General features: G+C 40.0%; 1 protein-coding gene across 1 annotated transcript in view; it reads left to right on the top strand.

Annotated features, from left to right (window-relative positions):
* ADCYAP1R1 (adenylate cyclase activating polypeptide 1 (pituitary) receptor type I) overlaps positions 1-20,574 on the top strand; it is a gene marked incomplete at its 3' end in the record, with an annotated part of 71,993 nt that extends 51,419 nt beyond the window's left edge. Inside the window, exons 4-9 of the mRNA XM_009997334.1 lie at positions 15,006-15,041; positions 15,668-15,709; positions 17,138-17,241; positions 17,794-17,891; positions 18,360-18,492; positions 20,421-20,574. Coding sequence (XP_009995636.1) covers positions 15,006-15,041; positions 15,668-15,709; positions 17,138-17,241; positions 17,794-17,891; positions 18,360-18,492; positions 20,421-20,574 — 567 coding nt within the window. The remainder of the gene's footprint in view (positions 1-15,005; positions 15,042-15,667; positions 15,710-17,137; positions 17,242-17,793; positions 17,892-18,359; positions 18,493-20,420) is intronic.
* Between the last annotated feature and the right edge of the window lie 1,014 nt (positions 20,575-21,588).

Here is a 21,588-nt window from a genome sequence, read left to right as displayed (position 1 = left end):
ACTTAATTAGCACTGTCCATTGAGGAACAAGCTCATCATTGTCTCCCAGGATCCTTTTTCCTGAAGATTATTTTGCCATTTATTTATTCATTTGTAGTCTTGAGTCCACAATCCACCTTCTCTGCATTGCCACACTCAGAGCACAATGTGTGGGAAACAGTATTTTCTGCACAGCTCCAGGAACTCTGAAATCTTCACCTTTAACTACATCCATTTGAACTCATCTGGACACTGAAGCAAGTGCCAAGCTCTTGTGAAATGGAACTTAATTTAAGGTTGATCATTATGATCATATGAAACTTTAGGTTTTTCCTCTGTATCAGTGCCCTAAACTCCATAGTCAGTAGAGAGAAGACCCACAGAAGGCAATTTGTATTATTCCAAGAGACATGAAGTGAATCATACCTTGGAGATACCTCTCTCTATCCAGCAAGTACTCAGAGAAATTAAGTTAAACCAGGGACCTAATTTTTAAACAGGGAAAGATAATTCCCTCTTCAAAATATCAGGTATAAAAATATAATTGCTACTGTAATTCTATGTGCTTTAATTATAGCCAGGATAATTATACATAATCCTTACTGCTGTATTGGTTCAGTATTTGCTCAGAGGGTACAATGGCACTTACTGAGCCATCCACATTTAGTGATAATAGAAAAAGTCACACATCAGCATTTTTTGTGGCTTTTTTCCCCCTTTCCCCCCCCCAATTTTCTTGGTCTTTGTAATCAAATTTATTTCTTTTTTTTCTTTTTTTGACTACTTGTCCTTCAGCCTGGTTGTCAAACTAATTCTGATCATTCTTTGTGCAGGATATAGACTCAATGAAAGATTTTTGCTGTCCAGTTGTCAGTGGTGCTTTCAACCTGCAGGCAAAATGCTTTTATCTTATTTATTGTGCACCAGCAGATGGCTGTTATATTGTTATCTCCTGATTTAACTGCAGGAGGCCCTTGCTCAAGACAGAGTCTGTCCACATTTTCATTAGGACCCTTCCTTTTTGGTGGCTTGTATTCTCCAACCCCTGCATACCCTCAAGCTACAGTGTGCTAATACATGGTAACACAACACTTCTCTCTCTCTCCCTGCCTGTTCTGGATGCTAGAGGTGTCATGAGAGTGGTGTCATCCACATCTACAGCACAGGAAATCTCCCCCACTGCCAAATTGTCCACACACCCCTGCCATTTATCTTTTACCTGTTCTTTGTTTCAAGGGGTGTCTCCAGTGCTTCTATTTCTATCCCACACAAGAATTTTGCCTTTTCAATTTTCCAGCAACATTTCTCCTAGTGTTATAATTTCTGAAGTAATTAAGGCTAGGAAGGCTCTTGAGGAATCATAGAATCATAAAATCATAGAATAGTTTGGGTTGGAAGGGACCATTAAAGGTCACCTAGCCCAACCCCCTGCAGTGAGCAGGGACATCTTCAGCTAGATCAGGTTGCTCAGAGCCCATCTAGTTGGACCTGGAATGTCCCAGGGATGAGGCATCTACCACCCCTCTGGGCAACCTGCCCCAGTGTTTCACCACCCTCATTGTAAACAAATATCTTCCTTATATCTTGTCTGAATCTCCCCTCTTTCAGTTTAAAACCATCACCCCTTGTCCTGCCTCGACACACTCTGCTAAAAAAGTTGTTCCCATCTTTCTTATAAGGCCTCTTGAAGTGCTGAAAAGCTGCAATATGGTCTCTCCACAACCTTAGTTTCTCCTGGATGAACAACCCCAACCTTCTCAGCCTTTCTTCATGGAAGAGGTGCTACAACCCTCTGATCACTTTTCTGGACCCACACTGACAGGCCCACGTCTCTCCTAAGACATTCATACAAATGAATAGCTCTATTACAACTAGAGCTGTGTAAAATGAAGGGCTGAAATAAGATTTTTTAATTATTTACAGCCCTGTTCACACTCTGTACTTCACATTTGACCTGTAGCAGGGTCATAGGGTGGCCCTAAGGGAGGAGTAGTCAGTGCAGTGTAAACATATGTCCTACTTCCTTTCCCTCCTTATAGGATCACTACCCAAATAACAGCTGTTACCTCTTGTAATGCTGGGTTTGAAGTGGGTTTGGACATCTGTTCAGTAGACCTAAAAACCAAAATTCATAATTCATAAGATAAACAAATAAACACTCCATCTGGAGCAGTTTGAAATCTCTACAGATCCAGCTGGACTTACACTAGTGACCCCAAGGTGGAAATACCTACATCCATAATCACTCCCCTGGGTCAACCAGTATGAGCTTTCACTATCATTGCTGCTATTTTTACTTAGCCAAGTTATGTTTTTCACTGAGGGTTTAATAAAAAAAAAGGTCACATTTTATGACAGTTCCTTAAATAAAGGGTTATTAAGTAACTAAATGAGCTTTCACTATCATTGCTGCTATTTTTAATTAGCCAAGTTTATGTTTTTCACTGAGGGTTTAATTAAAAAAAAAGTCACATTTTTTGACAGTTCCTTAAATAAAGAGTTATTAAGTAACTAAAAGATTTCTAAGACACAGCTAATCACATTTTATAGATTGTTAATATCCTCTAGCTGCTGGTATGTTTCTAGAATATGTAAGCAGGCTGAGTTTGACACTCACATTTATTAAAAGCATATTGATTCCTAATACAGCAACATGTTTATAGGAGCATAAATAATTTTTTTTTTTTGCAAACAGCAGCAATAACTTTAAATGATACTTTGAAAAAGTCTCTCCTATTAAGCATTGAAACATCTGTAGGTAGAGTTGCTTGTATAACAACAGGCACAAAGATGATGGGGAAGTGTTAATCTGAAAGGGAGGGTAAGGATTGCCTCACTTGGCTTGGGTATCTAGAAGTTATATGTTCAAATCTGAAGTGATCAAATGGATATGATTACTAGTTCAGGAAATAGAAAACAATGTGTGTTTGTAGGATGTTTCCTCTGACCTATCTCAAACGCTTTTCTTGAGATGAATGAAGTCACTGGATGGGGTTGGTTTGTTTATGAATTTCAGAATGGAATTCGGTTGCCTTGACTTGGATGTCTGATTTCCACATGCAGGGAAAAAAAACCAACAAAACACTACAAAATAAACTAAACTGGGTTTAGCTAAGAGTACCAGCTGTTGTTGTTTTTAATTTGAAAGCATCCTCTGCTCTGCCCTTCACTGCAATTGAACTGAGGGGTAACATTTAACTGCTGTCAACATCACACAGAAAGTCTGATGCTAAATCCCATGCTGAGTGGTTGATGACCCCTGCAAAATTTCATTTCACCTGTCTGCTCCTCCAAAACTACCAGAATTTTTCATTTCCTTTCAAATGCAGATTGTGAACAAAAAAGATCATTCTCAAAGTCTCTCCACAAAAAAAAACATCCTATTAGCTCCTCAGTGTTTTCCAGTCTAGTAGGTTAAGAATTACAGCTACTATCCTTCTACAGGGTTCCTAAATATTACATTATTTTCCTCTTAGCATTCATTTCTTTGATTGATAATTCACAATTCCATTCTCACCAGGATCTACAACGTCTGTGATGTAGCTGTTGTATATTATTCTTGCTCCCCTGCCTTCCCAGTACCAACCCCAGAGACAACCACCCTAGAACAGGGTACATTGAAAGCATTCTTAGGTATCTTCACAAAGGAAGGAAAAAAAGTGTGTCAAGCTGTGATGTTGGATTTCAGTATGACATAGCAAGACCTAGATATAGCCCCAAAATAGTGATCTGAACTCCCAGCTGGAAAATGTTCTCTGTATTGTTCTTTCTTCCCCACTTTTTTTGCAGACAGAAGTGGTACCACTTGGCAGTGGAAATCTACAGAAACCAAGTCTGTGTTTTGCTTTCTTTGCCCTATACACCTATTCTGGTTCCTATTCTGGAACCTTTAAAGTTACAGTACTCAAAAAGACCATTGAAAGAAACCTAAAAGCCAGATCAGAAATGAGCATATTTTTGAATCTTTGATTTGCAGTAGAAACATACAAATGATACCAAGGAGTTTCTGAGCCTTGCCATATGCTCCACATTGAGAAAATGCTTTCATTCACAAATCCATACCATGAATATGATTAGCTCTTACTGAATCTTCCAGAAATTCAGAATGTTTATCTGATGCTCAGTCTAGGACACTACCTGCTACACCCAGAAGGATTATTACTACAAAGTTTGGTTTGCTATGTAAAACAGTGAGATTGTACATAATTTTTACTGAAGACATAAAATGCATCCTATGTTAATACTAGGGTGAAGGATTCCTAATTAAAATCCAGTAGAATAAAGAAAGAATCCAGGTATTACAGAGTTGAAGAGGGAATTATATCCTAAGCTCACTTTTTTGAAGCAAAGTGGTTGCTGCTCTGGAAATTATATGATTTGAGTGCTCAGCCAACAATCTTCATTGTCCCTGAGAAGAAGAAATTGAAAATAGTCTGTTACTGATCCCATTAAAAACACTGAGAGACACAGAAGTACTTGTTTGTAAGAAGACCAAGCCTCATATATTCTGCACTAGAGATATCATGGATGGACAACAGGATTTATGAATGCAAGGTTAATTGGATTTGGGAAGCCATCTGTGGCTTTTTTCTCCTTTCTGACTTTAAATGTTATCCTTAATCAGACAGAATAGGATGAAAAGAGAAGACGTAATGAGAGAGGAACTGATGCTGCATGTTCCTATGTGGAAAGTTCTCCTGTGTCATTTCTGGGGAAACAGTCCTGGTAAAGTCTTTAAGTGCTGACTATATATCACTGTAAAAATGATACCTAACTCCCAAACTGGCTGACAAGACATTGAAAGTCATTGTCTTCCCAGAGTGAAAGCTGTTGAAAATGTTTGCAAGTTCCATTTTCTATTAGTTTGGCTTATGTTGTGACATTTTTTGATATGGTCAGAGAGAAATGCAACTGTTAAAGATTAGGGGCATTTAAACAACAAAATTGATCTGGAAGATTGTACACTTTTCTTCTGAAGTAGAAAGTGCAGGTTTTCTTTGCTATGGGCTGAAATTAAGGTCAACATTGCAGCAGCCTGAAATTGGAAATTGCATTTGGCTGTCAAATAGGCAAGGCAAAAGATCAGTGCAAAAGTCTAGATTTCTATCCAAGCAGATCTCACCCCTGGTGGGTATTTTAACATCCTGCATGAAAAACGAGGAAAGAAAAATGCCAGAACCAAGGAGTTGTCTCTAAAAAACAGACATGACCCATTCCATATATTTTTCATCATGGGAATAATAATGAGCCAACAGAGATTAATTATTCTTTGAAGAAACAAGCACTCTGTGTATTCCATAACTTCATCCTTCGCTTTAGATAACATCTTATGTAGCATTCAGAAGCAAGTTCAATGAATGCAAAAGTATCTGGGTTTTAAATATGTCCCAGCTGAAGGTTTTGGACAGCTTTCAAAGCTGTCTGCAAATTGCACATGTGTTATTGTCACTTGGTGCTCAGCAAGTTCCTTCTGACACAAAGAATGAGTACAAGAGACCTAAAGAGTGTTGATGTTAAAAACAATAAGCCTTGCCAGTAACCAAGATGATAGTGCTTACTGGAGAACAAGTCCTTTCCTGCTGGTTCTTATCCCTAGGCTTTGCACAGGCTGTAAAGCCCTGGGATTACTGCAGCTTTTTTTTCCAAAGCAAGGAGGACAATCTGTAATTAAGCTTGTCTCCTCGGTCCCAGCATCACAAAGTCTATCTGCAATGCAGAGGGAATTGGGAGGAAAATATTGCCATCAAAGAACAGCAACTGTATTTACATTTCCAGTCAAGTAGTTAAGGCCTCACAGATGCTTTTTTGCAGGAAAATGACTTATGATGGCCTTCCCCAGCAAATAATGGGGACATAAGACTCTGGTACTCAAACATGCAACATGACCATGAGGACCTACAGGAAAGCTGGGCAGTGACTTTTTACAAGGGCTTGTAGTGAGAAGCTGAGGGGTAGTGGATTAAAACTGGAAGAGGGGAGACTTAGGTTAGAAATTAGGAAGAAAATCTTTCCTGTGAGGATGGTGAGACACTGGAACAGTGAAGCTGTAGCTGCCCCATCCCTGGAGGTGTTGAAGGGCAGGTTGGACAGGGCTTGGAGCAACCTGGTCTAGTGGGAGGTGTCCCTGCCCATGCAAGGAGGTTGGATCTGGATGATCTTTAAGGTCCCTTCCAACCCAAACTCATGATTCAATGACCAAGGGCATTTTGGCTTAAGATCAAGTCCTTTGTTCCTTGCAAGATGACACCCTGCAGTGGCCAGGGGAAATCTCTAACACAGCTCAAGATCTTTGTCAATATGATCTGAAAAGTAAATTTGCCTTGGAAAATAATACAATTATGCTCCTCTGAGAAACATGCAAGGGTGGAACATGTTGAAAGCTGCTAAGCACTTTGGAAAACACTTGGACAGAAAGAAGTAATACAGTGATGTATCACTGTAGGACCTTTTGAGGAGATGCTTCAGCCTTTACTAGAGGCCTTAGCTCTGCTCTTGTTTCTCCCCTTGACAACAAAGAATTGAGAAAGGGTTTCAGTTGATTGTGAGATGTTGGGTGTGGTGGGCACACCTTCATTCTTGCTTTTAAGCAAGTGACTTAGTATGCTGCCTTTTTTTGAGGAATTATTTCATAACTGATAACTTCCACTGGACAAGGTTTTTTATTTCTGTGTTTCTTACCTAAAAAAAAAAAAAAAAAAAAAAAAAAAAAGTGTTGTTCTCTGAAACCCTTGACCTCTTCAGAGCTAGGAGGTACTTCCATAGTATTTGTACTGTTCTTGCACTCTGATGGAGGCTCCTCTGACAGCCAGTCTCAAAGGAAGCACGTACATAATATTTAGATGAAGCCTAGCAGTTGCTATGGTGACCTCAGTCCACTGCTGGTTTCATACCCTTTGATAAGAAAGAGAAAAAGAAGAAAGTCATAATTTCTCCTTCATGTTGTTGATCACATCTGTACATCAGTCCTGCCTCAGCCAGCCCTATTAACTGTGACCTTTAGGTTCTCCATACAGGACCTCAATGGTATTATCCCATGATCTCCAGGCATGATTCACTGGTTCTTTGTGTCTCTAAGTCGTTAAACCTTGTTCCCTGAAGTTAGCATGGGATGTAGGAAGAGAGGACTCATGTATCAGTTCCATCACTGCCTTTACTACAATGCTTTGCACAATCTACTGGGCAACCAAGAAGTTGCAGAATCTTATTTATCTCATCCTAGAGTAGACAGCTAAAATAAATCACTCTCTGGAAATGACAATCTCTTTGCTCTTTATGGGAGGAAACTTAAAAACCTGATGAACATATCTTCAGGTGGGTAAATTGGATGGGATGAATTTCATAGAATCATTGAATCATAGAATGGTTGGAGTTGGAGGGGACCATAACAATCATCTAGTTCCAACCCCCCTGTATGGGCAGGGACACCTCCCACCAGACCAGGTTGCTCCAAGCCCCATCCAACCTGCCCTTCAACACTGCCAGGGATGGGGCAGCCACAAGTTCTCTGGGCAGCCTGTGTCAGTGTCTCACCACCCTCCCACTGAAGAATTTCCTCCTGATCTCAAACCTAAATCCCTCCCCTTTCAGTTTAAAACCATTACCCCTTATCCTCTCAAATCTGAATTTGCCCCACAGGATCAGTTCCTCAGATGTCCTTAGGCACCAGTTCTTGTTCAGTCACCCAAATATGAACCAGACTTCCTAATCTTACCCTTCATTTTCCTCTGCCTCAGTGTTCCTGTTTCCTGCATGCAGTGAACAACACCATCTCTGTGCAAGCACTGTGCTCACAAATCCTCTGACCAGGCAAAGGGCAATAAGCAGTAAATTTCAACGGTGCTGATTACTTTGAATCCATAGTTTAAAGTGTTGTCTATGGGGTAGGAGGCTGGACAAACAAAAACCCCTGGAACAAGAGGAGGGAAGGTCTTAGCATAGGAAAAAGTGTAGGAACATGAAAGGTTAGTCTGTAACCTTGCCTGGCTGCCCCTTTCAGCAGATCCTGTTCATGAGACCTAGCAGCCAATTCTGGATCACTTTCCCCCAGGAAAAAAGGAGCCAGAAGGAAGGGACCAGGCTGGTTGAACAGTCTGTGCCAAGGTACAGGAGCGGGCAGAGGGCATTAGAAGCAGCAGGCAGAGTGTGCAAGTGGTAGCTGTGCTCAGAAAGCCCCAGAAAAGCTGCTAAGGAGCCTGCTGCTCCTGACTGCAGCTTCGCCAGCCGGCGGAACAGATTGCTGGTGGGGAAGAGCAGCAGGCAGCAACAGGGAAGGGAGAGAAGAGGCACAGCATGGTGGATGCTGTGGAGCTGGGCGTGAGAGCTCCCTGATTTATTTCATCTTCATCAATTGGATGTTAAGCTTTATACACTGCTGTAGAAAACGGGGAAAAATATAATCAGATTCCTGCTTAGTCAGCTCATCAGCCACGTATCTGGGACAGCAGGATAACAAGTGAGTGTAGGAAATGTTTTCCATAACCTCTGTGTACCCCAGTCTCTGCAATTTCCCAAGGGTCAAAATTGACACACAGTAAGAACAGTGTGAGCCTTGCACATTGATCTAGATGTTGTGAAAATCTAACCTCTGGGAACATTTCCTATGTGGGCCTCCATATCATAATACTGACATGGGAATATCAGGAATAAGGGAAAATTGTGGGCAAGCCATTTCAGGATATTACAGCTTTGGAAGCTTTTCATTCCCCATCCTGTCACTAATAAGGGACAAATGCTGGAACAAAAGGGTTAAATGCAAGTTGTGCTCAGATAAACAAATCTACGGGAGATAAAGCAGTTGCCATGCCAGCTGATACCAAGAGCAGCCAGCACAAATTTGGCATGAAGGAGAAGATCTAAAAGGCTGCACTGAGCTCTGAAGCTCATCATACACAGGCTGTTTCTTGGCTTTAGCTTTGCCAGTCCTGGTCACTTTAAATCAGAAGCAACAACTGATTGCATCAAATTTCTTGTGTGTTGGAGGACAGGGAGGAGGTAATTATGTTTTCTGGGACTCAGCAAATGAAAACCAAGGAAGAAAGTCTGATAAATGTAAAAGAAAAGGACATGAAAGATTTGATTCTCAGCTACTTGCCATTGGCAAGTCCTTTGACTTCTATTTTTACTTTTCTTCTCATTGTTTTTCTTTTTTTTTGTTTCCTTTTTTCACCTCTTCATGTAGGAAATAAAAATCACCAATATTATCTATGTTTGATTTCTGTGTTTGGGGTTTGGATCTGACAATGCAGCATTCTAATGGCTCTTCTAGAGAGTCTCTAAATAGAGCTGCAGATAACACCTAATTAATAATGCCAGTTAAAGCACTAATGGAAGATTTGTTTTACTTCCCAAAGAGTGACACTTACCTATTCAGTCTGGTCAAACTGTGAATAACATTATCTGTCAATGTCCTGAGTAAACTATCTTTTGTCAAGGATAACATTAGCTTCCTCAGGAGTTTATTGACTAATGTGAGCAATTATTGATTTAATAAATGGTGTTCTAAGACACTCTTTAACAGCCACTGTTTGCTTCATCTTCCTGAAGTTTGGACTGTTGAGGACCACAAGTGTCATTTAAGGAGTCATGAAATTAATCCTTGAACTAAACCCCTTAAAATGGGTTTCCAGTCAAAATGAAAATGAAAAGCATATTTTTTTATTCTTCATTCCTGGGATACCCATGTGTTTCATCTAGCCTGTTTCATAATGATCTCTATAAGCTTTAGCAGTGAAGTCTGATGTACCTATTTGTCACTGTAGATGTCCTAAGAGTGAGGCAATGAGAGGACTCCTCTAACTGCCCATGCAATGATGTGCTCAACAATTTTGCCAATTTCATCACTGACGTAAATAAATTTGTTCAGGTCTCTCAAGTTAGAAAGGCACACAGGTGGAAAAGAAAAAAGAAAAAGAAAAAGAAAAAGAAAGGAAAGGAAAGGAAAGGAAAGGGAAGGGAAGGGAAGGGAAGGGAAGGGAAGGGAAGGGAAGGGAAGGGAAGGGAAGGGAAGGGAAGGGAAGGGAAGGGAAGGGAAGGGAAGGGAAGGGAAGGGAAGGGAAGGGAAGGGAAGGGAAGGGAAGGGAAGGGAAGGGAAGGGAAGGGAAGGGAAGGGAAGGGAAGGGAAGGGAAGGGAAGGGAAGGGAAGGGAAGGGAAGGGAAGGGAAGGGAAGGGAAGGGAAGGGAAGGGAAGGGAAGGGAAGGGAAGGGAAGGGAAGGGAAGGGAAGGGAAGGGAAGGGAAGGGAAGGGAAGGAAAGGAAAGGAAAGGAAAGGAAAAGAAAGGAAAGGAAAGGAAAGGAAGAAAGAAAGAAAAGAAAAGAAAAGAAAAGAAAGAAAGAAAAGAAAAGAAAAGAAAAGAAAGAAAGAAAAGAAAAGAAAAGAAAAGAAAGAAAGAAAAGAAAAGAAAAGAAAAGAAAAGAAAAGAAAAGAAAAGAAAAGAAAAGAAAAGAAAAGAAAAGAAAAGAAAAGAAAAGAAAAGAAAAGAAAAGAAAAGAAAAGAAAAGAAAAGAAAAGAAAAGAAAAGAAAAGAAAAGAAAAGAAAAGAAAAGAGACAGAACATAAAAATAGAGCTTCAGGGTAACAATTTGAAAAATGAGAGGAACTGTTCTATAGCTGATCTTCTTACAACCCCAGCCCACATGTAAGTTCAGACGTTGCCCTATATATGTAGAGATATTAGAATCATAGAGTAGTATAATGGCTAGAGTTGGAAGGCACCTTAAAGATCATCTAGTTCCATCCCCCTTGTGTGAAAAGAGACATGTCCCGCTAGATCAGGTTGCTCCAAGCCCCATCCATCCTGGCCTTGAGGACCCCAATGGAGGGGGCATCCACAACCTCCCTGGGCAACCTGGGCCAGCATCCCACCACCCTCACAGGAAAGAAAAAAGAAAAGAAAAGAAAAGAAAAGAAAAGAAAAGAAAAGAAAGAAAGAAAAGAAAAGAAAAGAAAAGAAAGAAAGAAAAGAAAAGAAAAGAAAAGAAAGAAAGAAAAGAAAAGAAAAGAAAAGAAAGAAAGAAAAGAAAAGAAAAGAAAAGAAAAGAAAAGAAAAGAAAAGAAAAGAAAAGAAAAGAAAAGAAAAGAAAAGAAAAGAAAAGAAAAGAGACAGAACATAAAAATAGAGCTTCAGGGTAACAATTTGAAAAATGAGAGGAACTGTTCTATAGCTGATCTTCTTACAACCCCAGCCCACATGTAAGTTCAGACGTTGCCCTATATATGTAGAGATATTAGAATCATAGAGTAGTATAATGGCTAGAGTTGGAAGGCACCTTAAAGATCATCTAGTTCCATCCCCCTTGTGTGAAAAGAGACATGTCCCGCTAGATCAGGTTGCTCCAAGCCCCATCCATCCTGGCCTTGAGGACCCCAATGGAGGGGGCATCCACAACCTCCCTGGGCAACCTGGGCCAGCATCCCACCACCCTCACAAGAAAGAACTTTTTCCTAATGTCCAACCTGAATCTCCCCTCTTTAAGCTTAATATCTTATGTTAAGCATAGAAATAATCCAAAGGAACATTATCTCACTCTATTACATGTGAGTAAATATAGTTACTAGTACAGTTATCTATCATACAAATATCCATAATCTGGGGCAGGATACCTAAATATATGGTGTCAGGGAAAAGGGCAGCAGCAGCATGTGGGCATTTGAAGGCAGATGGTGGTTGCATATTCCCTCATTGGGTGCTTATTTATCTATATATACACACACAACTATAACTCTACATACGTGTGTTACCCCAACACTCATTAGGCAAACTCTGACTTTTACTGTAATTCAGAGCATAATGTGTAAATCTAATTGACTTCCCAGTAGCTTAATTTATTAGTGAAAATTAGCTTGATGTATCAAGGCTAAAAGCCTGTAGAGCAGAGTTGTCATGGAACTTTCTTCAGTGCATTAGCAAGGCCTCAGACGTAGAATGTTATGTTAATAAAAGACAAGTCTGGTCCTGCAGCCACCAGGAAGTTCACGTTGTCAAAAATGTGAATTGCTTCATAGTGTCTAAAAGCAGCTAAAATGCAATCATAATTTAGGTATATGTACTGTACTATTATAAAAAACCTCTTCATTTTACAAACCTACATTAATGGAATGTTTAAACAGTCATTACTGATGTAATGAAATGAAAAATGAGCTCAAATATAATATTTTAACATCAGAGTAACCAGCTACCACCTGTGTTTGGTAATTTTCATTTCTTCCTTTTTAGATGATAGGAAAAATACAGCTAGATTTCAAACATTTACATTTTTAAAAAATGTGTTGTTCTGATCAATCAATATAACATGTCAGAATACCAGGAACATCAGGTTTAAATCTTCTTATTATAGGCCTAGTCTTTCTGCAATACAAATCCTAGAAAGTTTGCAAAATCACATTTCAGGATTTTAGCCTCTCTACAAAACTAATAAACTAAAACTGGAATTTTATGAGTAAAACAAATAAATTAAAACAATTGGAAAGTTTTTTGCTGTTTCTTCTTACCCTGCTTCTGTGGGTCAGGCTACTGAGTGAGGTGTCTTGGTGTAAGGAACCAGTTTTATTATGAAATACCAATTTCAGTGGCAGCAGCCTAAGAAAGACAGTATGAAAGAGGGATCAAGGAACAGTGGCTTGTTCTTTGATCCTCTGCCAAATAAAAACACAGCTAAAAATTCCCACAGGATATCCTGAAGTTGATATTCTGAGTTCAGATTTGAGCACCATAAGCATCTCAACCTGAGCTATATCCCTGTTAATAAAGTTGGGTGTTGGAAGGCCCCAGAGGGAAAACAGGCCAGTCAAAAATATTCTGCAGAGACATCCCTGTTATTTTGCCCAGAATGTGAAGCACAGCTACAGCCCTTCTGCAGCAGCTGGTAATTCTAGTCTGATGCAGCAGGTTGACTTGATCTCCACTGGAAAAAGTGTGCTCAGAGCACTGGTGATTTCTCTTCAGAATTAGACTTGCCCAATATTTGCAAATGTCCAAGAAATCTGGTATGTAATGTCTTGAAAGCAGATGGAGTTGGGCAGAGAAGCCAGGAGAACAAGGGTGTTCTCATCATGGCTTTCAGGATTAACCCTCCAGTGTTACTAGCAGGTCGTTTGTTCACATTTCATGTTGAATCATTCCATTCAAAGCAACAGCACAGGACCTGGGAGGGGGGGATGCTGAAAAAGATTGAAGTGGTTTAGCAAAAATTTCAGCTGCTTTCTAGACTCTCACCATCATCTTCACACTAAACCCTCTGGTTTTTGTTTTACAAGATCAAAAGGCCATCTGTTTTTTTTTAGAGGAAAGAGATAAATCAATGGATTTAAAATTATTAAGGAGTTTGAAAAAGTATTAAATATAAAATGTAGTTTATGCTGTATGAAAAAGACTCCCTTTACTCTTATGTTGCCTAAGATGCTCTCTTTTTCAGGATCAAAATCAATCTTCATTTGGATTTTACTTTTATTAAAACTCTTCTCACAATGGCATTTCCAGTTTCACCATATGTTCAGGGTTAAAGAACAACCTGAAGCCCTGTGATTACTCCGGAGGACACAGGACTAAGCTCATCTAAACATTTAACCTGCTGTAGTGGTCAATGAAACGTTGGAAAGATTTTTGTCACCAGATGAGGGGCCAGTGGCAGAGCTATTTGCAGTCAGCTGCTCCAGGTTCCTCTGTGTCTGTGCACGATGCAGCAGCACCACTTGGTGGCTTAAGGCAGCTCCTCTTCACTCATCCCTCAGCACCCACCTTGAGCCAAAACCCACTGAGGATTCAGGAAAGTCTGATTTCGGTGCATTTCGGGTGAAACACTGAGTAGGATGCAATTGCAATATTTGAAATCATATTAAACAAATCAGCGTGGATTTCAGCACAATATTTTTGGAAACCTGTGAGTCTTTCTTATTTTAGAATCCTCTCCCCTTCAAAAAAAATCCAAACCAAAACACACACACAAAAAAACCAAACAAACAAACCAACCACAAAAAAAACCAACAACAAACAAAACAAAAAACCCCACACCACAAAACCAAAAAAACCCAAAACAACAAAATGTAGGCTGACCTGCTAGAAAGCAGCCCTGTGGAGAAAGAATTTGGGGTTCTGGTGGACAACAAATTATCCATGGAACAACAATGTGCCCTCATGGCCAAGAGAGCCAATAGTATCCTGGGATGCATCAAGAACATTGTGGTCAGCAGGTCAAGGGAAGTTCTCCTCCCCCTCTACTCTGACCTACATCTGGGGTGGGGTGTCCAGTTCAGGGCTCCCCAGTTCAAGAGGGACAGGGATTTACTGGAAAGAGTCCAATGGAGGCTACAAGGATGATGAAGGGACTGGAACACCTGCCTGATGAGGAAAGGCTGAGAGACCTGGGGCTGTGTAGTCTTGAGAAAAGACTGAGAGGGAACCTTATTAATGTTTATAAATATCCAAAGGATGGATGTCAGGAATGGGCCAGTCTCTTTTCAGTGGTGCTTGTGATAGGATGAGGGGAAATGGACACAAACTAGAGCACAGGAAGTTCCACCTCAACATGAGAAGAAACTTCTTTACCGTGATGTTGACCGAGCCCTGGGACAGGCTGCCCAGAGAGGTTGTGGAGTCTCCATCTCTGGAGACTTTCAAGACCCAACTGGACACGTTCCTGTGTGAGCTGCCCTGGGTGTTCCTGCTGTAGCAGGGGGGTTGGACTTGATCTCTAGATGTGCCTTCCAACCCCATGCGATTCTATGATTCTGTGATTCTATGATTCTATGAAAAAAACCACACCAAAAACAAAAACAAAAACTCTCCAATCTCTTTTTCATGCCCTTGCTAGAGTTTGATGAAACTCCACAATAACCAGATAAAACAATACAATGCAATGGACCATCTTCTGAAAACCCCTTTCCAGCCATAAGTATACAGTAATGGTCTTGAAAAAAAGGGTTTAAACAAAATTTTCTTGCAGTTCTCCTCTAGGATCTGCTACGTCCACTCCTCTTATTGTAAGGAAAGTATTAGCAAGATCAAATTAATGATTTTTTCTTCTAATTTCAGGTTGGGAAGTAGATAATTTGGGGCAAACCCATGCAGGTAAGAAGTGATTTTGTTCATCTCTATTCTCAAAAATGGTGTGAAGAGCACATGATAATATAAGATTATTGAAAAGTTCTCTGTTTATCAGCAATTATGATAATAAATATCTGTGGTTCATTGTAACACTGATAAGAAGTGGAAGTAAAAATCTGATCAGTTTCTAGAAATCAATATGATTTAACCTAAACCCACAAAATTAAACTGTCTTACTTAAAGCAAATTAATTATTGATTTTTGTCATTGAAGCAAGGAAATATTTTATCTTTACTTCTTTGAAAACTGGCAACACTTAAATATCTATGGATTATAAGTTAAAAGTTCTAAAGATAAATTGTCTTATTTTTGTATTTTCACAATATAATTGGCTGTAGTGTGATTGTATGTATTTTTAGCACTGTGCCCACTGCTTGCAGGAGCAATTTTATAAGTTCAACTTTAATTTAGACTCACAAGTAAAACTGTTTACTTCCTGAAATGGCAGAGTCAAGAATTTCTTGCCTTTGGGCTCATCCAAACAAATGCAAATCGATTGGATTCTATTCACTGATTTCCACTGAGGCCAGTTTGTGCCCTAATAGAAAACACAAACAAAACAATTTCATACCAAATTTCCATTTTTATAGGTGATTATGACCTGCTGGAAAGCACAGCCCAGTCTCCCTTAGGTAAGCAGGAGAACCATGGAATGTTTTTCTTTTTATTTTAACTCTCTTAAACAGGAAGCTCCAAGTTTTTTCTCCTGCCATGTAGATATTATTTTAATTATGGTGACACATTTTCTGGTGTGTTACTTTTAGCAATATTATGAAAATGTATTCTTCCCCTAGTTAGCTTACTAATCTAACATGTTCTTATAAATTATATCAACCTACTTAAAAATAATTACTAAACATTGTTAAGGAAGGTCAACTCCATGAGTCAGTGGTTATTTTCCATAGAAAACTAGGGATGAATGTGGAAGAGCAATTTACCAAAATATGTCAAGTAATGCAGTGTTCTTATATGAATGTTGTGATTAAATTATTCTGCTGCATGAAGGCAAACAGATTCTCCAAATGTAACGTCACTGCTGGTGTTAGGAGCTACTTAACTAAACTGGTCTAAGAATGCAAAGCAGCACAACCCTAAATTTAAAAAAAAAAAAAAAAAAAGGGAAAACAAAAAACTACAGAAATTTCCATCAGTTTTGGTCAAGGTAGAGCTTGAGCTCCAAAAACTGGAATAGTTCAATAAGTGGAAAGTGTTCTGTTGTGCTGGAGAGGAAGAAGTGCAGCCAACAGCCCAGCTTTAATTTTTCAACCAGGTCAGGGAGCTCTGGCAAGAGCAATGGTTCTTAAAAACAGCATCACGGTGGATCTGGAGATGTAAATGAACTCAATTGCTATGAAGACAGAGATGGGAAAGAGGTTTTCACTCCACCTTTCTTTTGTTTTCCTACAAACCCTCTTCGCAAAGTCACTGTCAGATCTAGACTCAAAGATAAATGAGTTATGCTGCATATTACCTGACTGAAGGAGAACAATCCAGCTACCTCAGCATAGCCAGAGAGTGGCTATTTTACATATCCCACAGTATTCTGCCTGGCTTCCAGCAGCTGCTCCAAAAAGTCACATTAGCCTTGTGTTTTCTTGCCAGTCCCATGCAGATGCCTCAGATATAGATCATCCTAAATAGCACAAAGAGCTTGTCCATTTATAAGCACTGAACTTAACCTGTAGGTGTCTCCATCAAAACTGTATTCCCTAGAAGCCTTTCAGAATCAATGGAGATTAATGGACAATGCTGACCTCTGCATTAGGTTTCCTCTTGAGAATGAGATCTTTGGTGGCCTGGAGGCACTGACCACACTGGTTAAAACTTTTTTGCTCTCTGGGGACCAGCTGTAGTAGTGGACATCTGTGGGTGCCTGTTGTAGAACTGGATCATTAAAGATGTCATTAAACTTTCAAGATGCCATTGAAGTCTTCTTCATAAATATAAATAGCAACCCCAGTGATACTGGGAGGTTTTATTGGGTTGTGTATCAAGGGGAGGGAGGGTATGTCTTGGGTTTTGCTTCTGCAATGTCACGTTTCCAACTGCATTTGACCTAGGGGACATCAGCAGAAACTGCACTGAAGATGGCTGGTCTGAACCTTTTCCTCATTATTATGATGCCTGCGGGTTTGATGAAAATGAAACAGAATCTGATAACCAGGTGGGAATTAATTTTAGAATTTTAAACGAAATAAGGTGTGAGCAGCAGGTTGTTTTTAGTCCAGCCTCTGCTCGTGTTCTGATTTGATGCTGATTAGAATGAAACAATCAGATATTCATGGGCGTAAATATCTGAGAAGCAAGATTTAAATCCTTCCTAGCCCTGTACTGAATATTTCCAGAATATGAGCATTTACTGTTGAGGGATCCTGTAACTGCTAGAAGCCTGGGTTACCCCCCAGTTCTTCCACTGTTGATTAAGGAATCCCTTAGCCAGCTACTTTTCTTCTATTGATCCACACACAGTGGTAAAAGAAAGATAAGCAGGGCTTTCTAGCTCACTGACAAATAGCTTCACGGTTTTGCAGACCCAGGAGTGCAGCAGACACAGAACAATGCTTTAATACACAGAGATCTCAGGGGAACCATGAGAAGAAAATAACTAGGTTGTTCAAGAAACAAATCCTGCCTGTGGTTCCCCCAGCGTGTTGACAGGGTAAGGAAGGTGTGACCATAGATGAACTGTTTAACCACGTGTTGTTTGCCTCCCAAGGATTACTACTACCTGTCTGTGAAGGCTCTGTACACAGTGGGATACAGCACTTCTCTTGTTTCCCTCACCACTGCCATGGTTATCCTCTGTCGTTTCAGGTGAGTCAGGACATGAGCAGTGGGCTGCTCAGTCATTGAAGGAAAGAGGCTGGAGCTCATCAGCCCAAAGCAATGTTTGAGGTTTTATCTCGCCAGATGTAGAGTAAGAGGGAGACAACCCTTTAACAGAGTCATTCCCCCAGCTTGGACACACTCCAGTAGTCACATTTTGCTGGACTGTAGATGCAACTGTAGAAGCTGTACATCTCTTTAATACAATGGCAGTAGCCACATTGAGCTGGGTCTGTTTTGGTCTGCCCTGCCTGTTTTACAGGAAAAACCCAAATCCTCCTCTTGGTCAGGTTTAGGGTCAGTATTATTCACACTCTTGACTTCCAGATGTGGATATTCTTATCACCAAGGTGTTAGGAGCTCCAGCCATATGTGCAGATAGGCTTAGTGTGTTTTTCCATGAAAGAAAAGGCTTTTTTTTTCTTCTTTTCCTCTCCCTTGCTCTTTCCTCTCTAGGAAGCTTCACTGCACTCGAAATTTTATCCACATGAACCTCTTTGTTTCATTCATTCTACGTGCAATATCTGTATTCATTAAAGATGGGGTTCTTTATGCAGAACAGGATGGCAACCACTGCTTTATCTCAACAGTAAGTAAAACCAAACTCAGAGCCTTTCCTTTTCTTTATTTCAGCATGAGATAACAAAAAATAGCCAGACAGGCAGCAGCCTGTTGGGTACCATAGGCTGAGAAGCTATTACAAGAGAAGGTAATAGGTGGTAAACTTCCCTCCAGGTTCACAGCAAAACTGTGGATGGTATTGTCTCATTATGTCATTGGTGTCCAGTGGTCTGTCCCTTCAGACAAGCCTTCAGGTTTTGGTCTCTGACTGCAAGCAGGTTGTTTCTCCCTTTCACAGATCCGCATAAAGGTAGGTAGGATGAGAGCAGACACAGCAGTTTTCTTCATCCAAAGGTCTGCTTTTTCTCCAGAGCCTTGTTTGTTCTGAGTGTCAGGCAGAGTGCTGTGTAGAAAGGGTGACCATTCAGGCATAGAAAATACCCCTAATGGCCAGACTCTCAAAAAATCATTAATATTAACCACAATTTTGTCTCTAGAACGTATGGTTTCATGGAAAGCAGTCTCATTCACAGATGCACTTGCATTTAATCCCAGTTCCTTTCACATTTAAGGTCGTATTTTATTTGATAAATCAGCTCACCAGATGTAATTATGACAGAATTACAGTGAGTTCCCAAACTGAGATCTTTATCCATCCAATTATGAGCTAAATTCACTCTGAGTCACTTTCACAATGAAAGTGCAGCTGTGTAGTGTCTTAGTCAGCCTTTTCTTTGTCATTGAAACTAGTCTTTGCTTTTAATTTTCCTCATGATAAAGCTGAAAAAGTGTTAGATCTGTAGAATGTTCACACCACTCTTCTAATAGTTGCATCTGCATCTTTGTTTCAAAAAACTTGAATCATAAAACACTTTAAAATCAACCATCTATTAGCCAGATCTTCAGATGTGGTAGAGCTTCCATAAAGAAACTCAAGATCTGATGGTTTCTACATACTGGCTGTAGATTTACCCCAGAGGATGCAGTACAAATGGGAACCAGTCTAAACTGTGAGCCTTACACTGCCCCAGGCAGGAGCTTCCAGTTTATACACTTATTCTGCTCTGACTTGTTGAAAAGTCCTACCTGTGTAGGACAAATGACATCTCACTGAGATGAAACATTGGAAAGGCAAGTGTGTCTTATTCTCACAGTCAGAGTAGAGCTTGGTTTCCACCTAAGGCTTTTATCATAGAAGCACAGAATTAAAGACCTTTAAGATCATCGAGTCCAACCATTAACCCAACACTTCCCAGCCCACCACTGCCCCATGTCCCTCAGCACCATCGCCAGGGCTTGGAAACCCCTCCAGGGATGGGGACTCCCCCCCTGCCCTGGGCAGCCTGGGCCAGGCCCTGACAACCCTTGCCAGGAAGAGATTTTTCCAAATATACAGCATGAGCTAGTGCAACTTGAGGCCATTACCTCTTGCTCTAAGACTTATAACTTGGCAGAAGAGACCAACCTGCCCCTTGCTCCACCTTCTTTCAGGTAGTACTGGAGCACTAGTGATAGTCTCCCCTTAGCCTCCTTTTCTCCAAGGTAAACAACCCAAGTTTCTTGATTATTTTTGTTTTTGTTTTTTTTCTATTGCGTTCTGCTTTTACTCCCAGTAAATTAATTAAAACTTATATTGTTTTTACAGTAAACACTCCCTTTCTTGACACTTCTGCTCACTTTCCTTTACTCCCACTAACACAAGTTCTCAAGCTCCTTGCAGAGGCTCATCAGCCACTTCCCACTGGTAAAATTGGCTTCCTGACCTTTCAAGCTTCATTCTTTTAAGTGGACCTCATGTTCTTCTCATGCTTTTAAAACTTTACTATTAAAAGTGTGTAATACCAGTCCCAGTTGTGTTCCTTTCCAAGAAGAGATCTAGAGAGACTGAAAGCATTTTCTCTATCTGCTAAGTGGAAACAGTACAGAAATAACTTTGGTTTTCTTGATTCTCTGCAGGTGGAATGCAAAGCAGTGATGGTGTTTTTTCACTACTGTGTCATGTCCAACTACTTCTGGCTTTTCATTGAGGGATTGTACCTTTTCACTTTATTGGTAGAAACCTTTTTCCCAGAGAGGAGATATTTCTACTGGTACACTATTATTGGTTGGGGTATGTAACATTTCTTGATTAAAATCTGTCCTAGTGTGCAAGAGGAATCCACAAGCCATCTAATATTTCCACATATAATTTCTACATACAGTTTAAGTCTCTATATAGAGGTACCACTGCAGACCAAGCTGTTCTGGCTGCATAGGGTTGAACTGAAATCTGGAGGACACCACATCTCTTGTAGAGATGTAGTCCACAGTTGTGAATAACACTCCACAAGTTATGATCTTAATGCTAACTCCTTCACCTTAATCAAATCTGCAATGCTAAGTCTAGTCCATTTTCTAAGACTTCATTTGTGCCTTTCTCCCAGATAACAGCTACATTGAAAATGTACCCAAAGGGTATATATGCTTATGGTACCTGGAAGGGAAATAGAAACTTGCAATGGGAAGAAACAAGATTTGTTTCAGAAAGGCCAGTTGTACAATGATAGCCAGTGTAATGTTCTTTTTTTTATTTTCACCTTCTAGAGAGAAATTGATTCCAGCAACATGTTAATTCAAACAGTTTTTTGCTGACTTTTTTGTGCAGAAGTCAGATGGTGAATGTAGAAAAATACGTTAATTTTAAACGTGTCCTCAAGAAAGTTAAGCTCAGTTTTTAATCTTAAACAAACATACTACTGATATAATCTGGAATTAATACTGTATATGTGTGTGTAAAATCTGCATAGCAACCACATGCCTTAAACTATTCTCTTCTTCTTCTTAAACTGCTGTATATGTGTGTGTAAAATCTGCATAGCAAACACATGCCTTAAACTATTCTCCTTTGAAAAAAAATACCCTCAAGTAAACTAAACCTTCAAGTAATCAACAGCTGGTTTTGTTTTTCCCCCCTGAGGCAGCTGTATACACAAAAAAACCTCCCATCTCCTGGCATAGACTCCTTGCAACAGGAGCAAAGGTATAGAGTCAAAAGAAGAGAACAGGTGATTGGAAATAAACTTTGGCATATAAAGGCTATTGGGAAATAAACTACTGAAAAAGGATGTTCAATGTTCCTCTTGTA

Source organism: Chaetura pelagica, unplaced genomic scaffold (genome assembly GCF_000747805.2).
Source record: "Chaetura pelagica isolate M959 unplaced genomic scaffold, ChaPel_1.0 scaffold184, whole genome shotgun sequence".
Lineage (NCBI taxonomy): Eukaryota > Metazoa > Chordata > Aves > Apodiformes > Apodidae > Chaetura > Chaetura pelagica.
This window is presented reverse-complemented; position numbering and strand designations above follow the sequence as displayed.